Here is a 10,018-nt window from a genome sequence, read left to right on the forward strand (position 1 = left end):
GACAGTATTTGGTCCTGCCATGGGGGTAGGGACTGGACTCGATGACCTCTCGAGGTCCCTTCCAGTCCTAGTATTCTATGATTAAAAAACAACAAATAGACTATTAGCACCTTAAAGACTAAATAGTTGAGAGAGACTCCTCCCCATCCTCCACTTTTCCTCCCTCCTCCCCCTTCCCTTATTTATTCTTGGTTCTGGACTTCCAACACTCCGGTCATCTGAAGAAGTGGGCTGTGCCCACAAAAGCTCATGATACCATCTACAGTACATATTTTCTTAGTCTTTAAAGTGTTACCAGACTTTTAAAAGTCATAACACAGTTATCCCTCCAGGACTCGCAGGCTTCATGCTCCGAAAACAAGACAGAAAAGTTCTGAGCTCATCTGCTTGCTCAGCCACGTTCCAAAGGGCCCAGGCAGTGGCCAGTTCCACACAAAAGTAACATCTTTCTCAGCCAGCCACGTGTGTCGTGTCAGGCTGTATTACTTCCCAGGGCCTTGTAGTTGATTGCCTGCCAATTGCACACTAACAGTGGGGGGCAACCTAATGCACTACCAATAAATACACTTCCCATTCGCACAACTGCATACACAGCCCCCCATTGATTTTAGCCTCCCACCCCCAGTAGAGACTGACTTTTCTCTCAAACTCTATTAGGGATGTTGTTAAATTACAGCTGCACCAACAGGACTTTGAATGAACAAATTACAAACAGTCCCACAAGAGCTAAGGCCTTCAAACCACTGGGGAAATTAACAGATAGGGCTTTCGAAATGGAACACTTGTTCTTAAACAACATCTCACTTAAAAAAAGCGGTCAGTTGCACTTGAACAGGTTACAGCATAGACAACTGGAAACATTCCCTGTCTCCAATCCCATTCTAGAATTTAGCTAAATACAGAAGTGTCGGAGCTAAGGATGTAACAGGTTAACCAGTAAGCATTAATCTTACCAGCCTGCTTACCTGGTAACTGGTTAACTGGAGGGGCAGGCCCAGCTGGAGACAGGCTGAGACAGGCTGGCAGGACCTCAGTTGTGGGGGCCTGGAGCAGCTCCTGCCACAGGACCCTACCTGCTCTGCACCAGCCCCCCACAATTAACCAGTTAAATGATTACTAGGGAGCTGTGACACCTGCTCGCTGCACTTGCCAGCCCACAAGATGGGGGAGGCAGGCAACCCTGGCTCTCCCCACAGCTACTGGTGAGAGCCCGGCTGCAGCCATGCCACCATAGGCTGCTTCTCCTCCCCCCTCCCCGGATCTCCCTTTTTCCCTTCCCCCACCCCTGCCACACCAGCCCAAGCCCTCCTCCTCTCTCCGTCCTGCAAGCCTGGGCTCCCCTTCTCCCTCCTTCCAACCCTAACCCCCTGATTCTCCCAGCTGCGGCCAGGCCCAGCCCTCTCCCCCCAGCTGCAGGGCAGTTGGGCCAGGCCAAATCCACGCATGGTCAGGCCCAGCCCTCTCCCCACTGACCTCCGAGCATGGAGGAGGAGAGAGGGGGTAGGACGCAGGCCCCATGGCTCAAAGCTCCCCCAAGCACAGGGGAGGGTGGAGGGAGGAGCTGCAGGACACAGAGTGACGCATGATGTCACTCTGTCGTCCTGCAGGAAAAGTTTTAATATATAGTAAGGAAAATTATATTATTTAACTGGCTAACTTTTTAATGGGTATTTATATCCCTAGTTGGAGCAGAGTTAATGAGGCACTGCCTTGCCATTACTATGGGAATTACAATAGTACCTAAAGGGCCTTAGCAGATGCCAGTAACATCTGGAGTAGCATAGGAGGGCAAGAAATAGAGTGATTTAGACTATCCAGCGGTTGGGATGGGCACTTCTAATCGGGACCTTGGAACACTCAAGCAATATTTCCAAAGCAACCTTTCTTGGCAATGTGGAAGCTGCTGGGAATATCATTGAGCAAGGAGCTCACATTAGTGTTCTGTTTTATTTGCTAACTCTACTTGATCCTTCTGTGCTGTAGCAGCACAAAGCCAGGGGTAGCTGGGGATATGCTGAGCTTCTGAAGCCTGCTATCCAGTGGCCAGAGTATGACTGGGGGATGGATTTCAAGGAGGGGATGGCTAGAGAGTTTTAGCAACAACTCAAGGAGCCCTCTGCATTCGTAGGTGGTAAGACTCCTAGACCACATCGAAACCTACTCAGCTGGGTTGTGACGGACAGAAATGGTCAGGCGTGGAGCTCTCATTGCTTCCCATAGACATGATCACCACCACGCTGCGAAAGCCAGTCAGCGTAACCCATCCCCCGAGGGATTCTGCCACCAGCACTTTCACACCATGTCCCTGCTGCTGTCAGCAGGAAGTGCTGCAGCCCCCTGCACCTGGACGCAGGCCTGAATATGCACAGGGGAGCCAGGCTGCATTCAGTGTCTGGATTATTCCTGTGACATTAATTTTCAATCAGGACACCAGACATTCCAGGGTCCAACTGGCCACGGACAGGTGGCACAGCTACAGTTTTTTTGGCCATGACTTACGGCCTCTCTGACCTTTTCCACTGCAAAGACAGAACCCCATCTAGCATTTGGATAACACAAGATGAGCAAGCCGGGGTCGGTTTATAATCTAATTGTCCCTGGCCCTCTTGCCTATCTCCTGGGCTGAGATTTCCATCTTGCTTTTCCATTCAGAAGTATCTTTTCAGTTTTAACTTCCGAATGGAGAGAGAGTAGTCAGTTCTCACATCTTAGCGGGTGAGCCAAGATAAATGTGATAATGGAAATAATCCACCAGCCATTGATCAAAAGATAAAAATACAGCGATGGCCCAAGCTAGCAGGTTAGTGGGGTTGGCAAAAGGCATCAGAGAGGCATAATAATAACATAGAAGGAACTTGCTGGTTTGTGGAAAAATGTTTTATTTGAAAAAAGTTTTCTGATCAATCTAAGCATGAGAAGGGATCCCAAATAGGGTTTTCCTTGTCTTTTGTTACGAGAGCAGTGGAACACATACCAGGAGGTCTCAAAGGCCTTAAATTTTTTTTAAAAAAATGTACAGATTTCTGCATTTCCTCTCACTCTAACACCAGCATCTGGAAGCTACCTTAAGAAATCAAAACCAAATCTCTATAACTGACAGGAGGAATTTGAAATAACCAACCAAACAGGAGAATCTCTCAGACATGCTTGTTCTTTAAAACCGCAGCAAGAGAGACAGGAAGGTTTCCTGTACCCAAGCGGGAGTGATGTTACAAAGGTGTTGAAATCCCTACTTTGAGGCTGGAGAGTTTACTTGTGCTTTGCTGTAGGGAATTCCTTTCTCCCTTTGTCTCTGCCACCAAAGTAGCGTACTTTGTGGATCAACTGCAGCTGCTTCTCCACTGTGGCCCTGATATCCACTTCATCAGGGATATGGACGTAGCGAACATTCCTGCCCGTCACAAACAGGTCATCCAGCTGGGAGACTCTGCCTTGTCTGTCTGTGAAGGTCACTTCGGACAGGCGAATGTTCATGAAGGCATCCACATTGGTGATGCGGCCCACTGCTGTGCTCTCGTCGCGAAGGTCAACTGTGGTGATATAGCCATGGATGCCTTGGAGTAGGATAACCAGGCTGTTCTCAGCAATGGTGCGCTCTTTGACAGAGTGGCTGATTTCCATTGTATAGCGCTATCCAACTACAAGGAAAAGAGCAAGAGAAGCCTGTGTAACACTTGCCGAATTCACCCCACGTTAATGCTCTCTAACAGGTCCTGCTGCTATCTTCTACAGCCTTCTCTCTTGGCTAGTCCTGAGTTCTACAGATTTTGGGACAGTTTGTAGGTCACACTTTCTATAACAATGGTTTATATCACTAAAGCTTTTAAGATTAACTTAGCACAGGTATATGGGGCTGCCTGACAACCGGATTCTTCTGGTTCTCTCTGCAACAGGGATATCAGGGCATCTGTAGAAGCTTTGGACACACAGCCCTGTTAATGTGCTGCACTCCTGCCCTCTAAAGGCCAAAAGCAAGCTGTCTCTGTCCCATTCATTCCTAAGCCACTCTGCTGAGAAGTCAAGAATGAAGCATTCAGTGCCTCTTTGTGGGATTTTTTTTTGTATGTACATATCAGAAGGCAGCAAGGTCTAGAAGTCAGAGCAGGGGTCTAAGAGTTGTAGTCAGATTCTAAAACCAAAATGGACTACTTCGAGCATCTAGTCCAGGGCTACTCAATTTTAGAAGCTCCGGGAGCCACAACGACGCTCACAGCACATGCTGAGTGCTGCAACTTAAGCATGGTTGCGTATACATGCAAATATATGTAAATAGCTTCTTTCACACTGATGGGCATGAATACAAAGATTAAGGCAAGACTACACAACACGCAGGCCCCATTTAAGTCAGTTCTGCTGATATTAATAAAATGCAATAGTTACTCAATTTCCTCCCATATGACAGCACCTTTAATGAGCAATGACAGTCCAGGAATTTAACTATTAAAATGCATATCAACAGGAGACCATTATATTGACTTCTTTTTTGTTTTGGCTCCCACCCACAGGCCACGTGTTGAGTCCTGTCTAAACCCAAACCGCACCACAGAACGCAAGCAAAGATGCATGCAGCCCATGGGCTGTGTATTGAGTAGCCCTGATATAGTCTGACCTCATGGGTAGCATGGGCCAAAATAATTCCTAGAGTAGCTCTTCTAAGGAAAACATCCAATCTTGATTTAAAGTTTGTCATTGATAGAGATCCCACCACAATCCTTGGTGAACTGGTCCAGTGATTAAAAAAAAAAAATCTAACCCTTATTTCCAGTTTGTTTAGCTTCAAATTTCACCCACTGGATCAGGCTGGCCTTTCTCACTCTCCAGCTGTCATCACCAACCTATCGCCTCACTCTGCAGACACAGTTAGGTCACTAAGCTTGCCTGCATCTCGATTTCTCCACCTATAAAATGCACCTTCCCTCACAAGGAGGATTAACTTTTGCTCAGTGTCCACTAGGAACCGGACCCAGCAACTCAGCTTTTTGCATGCAGGCTGCCGAACAGCCAACAGCGGGTAGTAACAGTCTCTCACCACCAACCCATGATGGATCAGAAACCAGACTTGCTAGTGCTGTGGAAGGGAAGCGGCTGGTACCACATCACCCACCTTGAGCTGCCCCCCCCCCCCCAGTAGTACCACGCTAACACATGGACCCCCTGCTCCGACAATGACCCCGGCACACAATGCTCCATCACAGCAGTGCAGCCCCCCCCCCCAAAGTCTAACTAACCCTGAGTCTCCCAGGCCCCCACTATCCCAGCCTGGGCCACCTGTGCTGCAGGTGCAGGGACCAGGGCCTGGCTAACCCCGCCCAGCCTGCACCCGCTGCACTGGGGGAGGGGGAGGTGCAGGGGCCAGGGCCTGGCTAACCCCGCCCGCCTGCACCCGCTGCACTGGGGGAGGGGGAGGTGCAGGGACCAGGGCCTGGCTAACCCCGCCCAGCCTGCACCCGCTGCACTGGGGGAGGGGGAGGTGCAGGGGCCAGGGCCTGGCTAACCCCGCCCACCTGCACCCGCTGCACTGGGGGAGGGGGAGGTGCAGGGACCAGGGCCTGGCTAACCCCGCCCAGCCTGCACCCGCTGCACTGGGGGAGGGGGAGGTGCAGGGGCCAGGGCCTGGCTAACCCCGCCCAGCCTGCAGCCGCTGCACTGGGGGAGGGGGAAGTGCAGGGGCCAGGGCCTGGCTAACCCCGCCCAGCCTGCAGCCACTGCACTGGGGGAGGGGGAGGTGCAGGGGCCAGGGCCTGGCTAACCCCGCCCAGCCTGCACCCGCTGCACTGGGGGAGGGGGAGGTGCAGGGGCCAGGGCCTGGCTAACCCCGCCCAGCCTGCACCCGCTGCACTGGGGGAGGGGGAGGTGCAGGGGCCAGGGCCTGGCTAACTCCGCCCAGCCTGCACCCGCTGCACTGGGGGAGGGGGAAGTGCAGGGGCCAGGGCCTGGCTAACCCCGCCCAGCCTGCACCCGCTGCACTGGGGGAGGGGAAGGTGCAGGGGCCAGGGCCTGGCTAACCCCGCCCAGCCTGCACCCGCTGCACTGGGGGAGGGGGAGGTGCAGGGGCCAGGGCCTGGCTAACCCCGCCCAGCCTGCACCCGCTGCACTGGGGGAGGGGGAGGTGCAGGGGCCAGGGCCTGGCTAACCCCGCCCAGCCTGCACCCGCTGCACTGGGGGAGGGGGAGGTGCAGGGGCCAGGGCCTGGCTAACCCCGCCCACCTGCACCCGCTGCACGGGGGGGGGGGGTGCAGCTGTGAGCGCCCTGCGCGTGCCAGGAGGAAGCACGCACAGACCGCGCCACGCGCATGCGCCCACCACGCGTCCGGCAGCGCGGCAACTGCCCCTGGCTAAGAAAGCCCCGCCCACTCAAGCCCCGCCCCTGCCTGGGCTCAGATCGCTTTGGCTTTGGCCCTGCCCTCTGAGGCCCCGCCGCTCCCCGGGCTCCGGCCCTCACTCGCCAGGACCCCGGCTCCACACGCTCGGGAGGGGGTGGCCGGCGTCTGTCTTACCCGCCTTCGAACGGACCGCGCGCCCAGCGCGCCTGCGCAGTGAGCAACCGGCGCGAGCCAGGCTTTCAGCCCGCCCCTTTCCACGCGCGCGGGGCTTACTTCCGGGGCGGGGCACCAGAGCAGAGTGCGGAGCTGAGAGCCCGCCTTCCCGAAGCTGCCCCCTTCTCGGCAGCGCCTCCCCCCGGCTTCCGCCATGGAACCTTCCGTACCCCCTCCAGGACGAACCATGGAACCTTCCCATCCCCCACCTCCGGGCATGGAACCTCCCTATCTCCTCTCCTGGCGCTGGCCATGGAGCCTTCCCATCTCTTCTCTGCCATGGAACCTTCCGATCTCCCCCCCCCACGCGCGGGCAATGGACCCTCCGATCTCCCCCCCACGCGTGGGCAATGGACCCTCCGATCTCCCCCCCCACGCGCGGGCAATGGACCCTCCGATCTCCCCCCCACGCGTGGGCAATGGACCCTCCGATCTCCCCCCCCCACGCGTGGGCAATGGACCCTCCGATCTCCCCCCCACGCGCGGGCAATGGACCCTCCGATCTCCCCCCCCACGCGCGGGCAATGGACCCTCCGATCTCCCCCCCACGCGTGGGCAATGGACCCTCCGATCTCCCCCCCACGCGTGGGCAATGGACCCTCCGATCTCCCCCCCCACGCGTGGGCAATGGACCCTCCGATCTCCCCCCCCACGCGCGGGCAATGGACCCTCCGATCTCCCCCCCCACGCGCGGGCAATGGACCCTCCGATCTCCCCCCCCACGCGTGGGCAATGGACCCTCCGATCTCCCCCCCACGCGTGGGCAATGGACCCTCCGATCTCCCCCCCACGCGTGGGCAATGGACCCTCCGATCTCCCCCCCACGCGTGGGCAATGGACCCTCCGATCTCCCCCCCCACGCGTGGGCAATGGACCCTCCGATCTCCCCCCCACGCGCGGGCAATGGACCCTCCGATTTCTCCCCCCCCCACGCGTGGTCAATGGACCCGCCGATCTCCCCCCCCCCCACGCGCGGGCAATGGACCCTCCGATTTCTTCCCCCCCCCACGCGTGGGCAATGGACCCTCCGATCTCTCCCCCCCCCCACGCGTGGGCAATGGACCCTCCGATCTCCCCCCCCACGCGTGGGCAATGGACCCTCCCTTTAGTGTCCCCCTCCCCCAGCACAGATCCTTGACCCTCTTCATCTTTCTTCTCCCCCCCCTGCTGACAGGTCATGGAATCTCCCCATCACCTCCCCACCCCCACCGTGATGGAACGTTCCCCCCCAGGCCACGGTAGCTCCTGCCATCCCTGCATGCTTCCCACGGCTGGCACCGCACCAGCCACGGGGCCCGCGCACGTGACTCCCCACGGCAGGCTTGTTTTACGTGGCTGATCAGAAGAAAGTGCCCCTGCTGCTCTCTCGCCTGGAGGAGTGTGGATCCGCCCACCTGGCTCAAGCCAAACCTTTCCAGGGACCACCACTTGCTAATGGGAACTCCCTGTTAATTACGCCTGAGCCATTTTGCTAGTGCTGCAGCTCGGGAGAACGGTTCCATTTAAATTACGAAACAGACTGCGTTTTAACGTTGTCCTGTTAGTTTATCAAACTTTGTGCTAAAGTAAAATATTAATTTATGTGCAACACAAAAGGTTTCAATATTTAATTATGACGGGTGGGGAACCTTTTTTGTGTCGGGGCCACTGAGCCACAGAAAAAATCAGTTGGGGACCACACAAGTGAGAAGCAAAAAAAAAAAAAAAAAACCCACACCTCCCCAAACCCCCAGCCCTTACTGATGTGGCCTCCAACAGAGACACCTCACTCTTCTGGTGCTCCAGCCCCGCAGGGCGAGGGGAAGGATAGGGGGAACTGAGCTTCAGGGCTTTCCATAGCCCAGATTTACTTTTCTGGGTTCGAGAGTTAGTGGATTGTATGGAACGCTTAGGCTCTCGGGTAGGGACAAAAATGAGGGGTTCACTGTGCAGAACAGGGCTGTCAGTGAGTGGTACAGTGAGTGGGAGGTGGGGTGCCGAAGCAGGCTGGGAATAGGGTGTTTGGCCAGGATAAGGAAGCAAGAGCAGGCTTGGGGTAGGGTGTCTGGCCAGGAGGGAGGGTGCTGGACAGTGCTTGGAGTAGGGTGTCTGGCTGGGAGCAGGGAGTGCCTAGGGATAAAACGGGCACAGTAGCGGAGGTCTTTGAGATTAATTTAGATTAATTGGCTAATTGAATAGTCAATACATTTTGCTGTGGCTACAAATTGCTGCAGGTCTGTTGATAAACTTCAAAGGTGAAAGTGGTGCTGGGAACAGGGGACCAGCGGGGACTCAAGCAGTCCCCCACTGACCCCGTGCTCTCCTTGGAGTTTCAAAGCGGCAGAGCCACATGGAGCTCAGGGTCAGTGGAAGTCCCCAGCTGACCCTGGGCTCCACATGGTGCTGCCACTTTGAAATGCTGCATGCAGCCCGGGGCCACTCCCAGTTAGTCCTGGGCTGCATGCAGCATTTCAATGCAGCAGACCCCGAGCTCCACGTAGTGCTGCCACTTTGAAGCACCCTCTCCTCTCTTCCACCACAGCCCCTTTCTGATAAGAGGCAGCAAGGGAGGGGAAAGCAGCTAGTGTGTTGACTATCTGATAAGCTTTTGTTTATCGGATAGTTGACTAGTTGTTCACATCCCTAAAAGAGGGTACCCCTGGGAATAGGACTGGAGTCAGGGTGGCTGGGGGGGGTGTTCAGGGAAATGGGGGGGCAGGGAGGCTGGATGTGGTGCAGCAATGTGGGGATGGGCAAGTGGGTGACCTTGGGATATCCAGCCCTGCAGGGGGCAGAGTCTTGTAGGGGTCCAGTCCATGGCACCATCAGGGGTTGGGCACTGAGGCAGCTTAGCCCCTCCCTTTAGACCAAGTCCCTATGGGTGCAAAGCCATGAAGGGCCCTGAGCCCTCGCCTGTGTCCTGCAAGGTCCTCAGCCCCAGCCTGGCCTCCTCCCACCATTGCCAGATGCAACACAGCCCATCCTGCAGCCTACCCTGTGGGAGCAAGCGAGGGACACGCCACTCTTACCATGGTGACCACGAACTCGGTGGGGCCTAGGTGAGGTGGATGCTCAGCGGCACATGGGACTTTCCCATGGAGGGGGGCAGGAGGCGCTCCTCCATGTGTAGTTCTGTAGCCCACACGGGGCGTGTGCACGTGTGTTTGCATTCTTCACCTCCCCGCCTACCAGCTGGAGTTTTTACTACAGCCTCATGGCTGTGTGCTGGCCACAGGGCTCCAGCGGCAGCGCGGGCTCTCTGCTCCATGGAGTAGGAGGGGGAGGCTGAGCTCCTGCCACGGACCACCTGGGAGAACCATTGCCCTAAATCTATCAGCATTTCACTGGAACTAAATCCATTCAGTGACAGACTGTTTAATTGGTAGCTAAGAGAGGGTTCCCTATTGCTTGCAAACAACAGACTATACATGTAATCTGACTCAAGTTACTTTCAAGTTGTACATTTATAAAGGGTGTAAGAAAAATGCAAGACATTTAAGGGC

The 10,018-nt window shown here is 55.6% G+C and overlaps 1 protein-coding gene across 7 annotated transcripts; it reads right to left on the reverse strand.

The window, feature by feature from the left end:
• Nucleotides 1-2,809: 2,809 nt before the first annotated feature.
• LSM10 (LSM10, U7 small nuclear RNA associated) lies at nucleotides 2,810-6,627 on the reverse strand. 7 transcript variants are annotated; one of them, XM_075908774.2, is made up of 2 exons: nucleotides 6,304-6,424; nucleotides 2,810-3,638 (listed from the first exon to the last, which is right to left on the reverse strand). In XM_075908774.2, exon 2 carries the CDS (start codon nucleotides 3,619-3,621, stop codon nucleotides 3,250-3,252), a length of 372 nt encoding a protein of 123 aa, XP_075764889.1. In that variant the 5' UTR covers nucleotides 3,622-3,638; nucleotides 6,304-6,424; the 3' UTR covers nucleotides 2,810-3,249. The 7 variants fall into 7 exon arrangements, with proteins under 7 accessions (XP_075764889.1, XP_075764893.1, XP_075764891.1 ...); XM_075908778.2 differs by lacking the exon at nucleotides 6,304-6,424 and adding an exon at nucleotides 5,229-5,878; XM_075908776.2 differs by lacking the exon at nucleotides 6,304-6,424 and adding an exon at nucleotides 5,030-5,113.
• Between the last annotated feature and the right edge of the window lie 3,391 nt (nucleotides 6,628-10,018).

The sequence above is a fragment of the Pelodiscus sinensis genome, chromosome 26 (assembly GCF_052426305.1).
Source record: "Pelodiscus sinensis isolate ZL-2025 chromosome 26, ASM5242630v1, whole genome shotgun sequence".
In the NCBI taxonomy this organism is placed as follows: Eukaryota; Metazoa; Chordata; order Testudines; family Trionychidae; genus Pelodiscus; species Pelodiscus sinensis.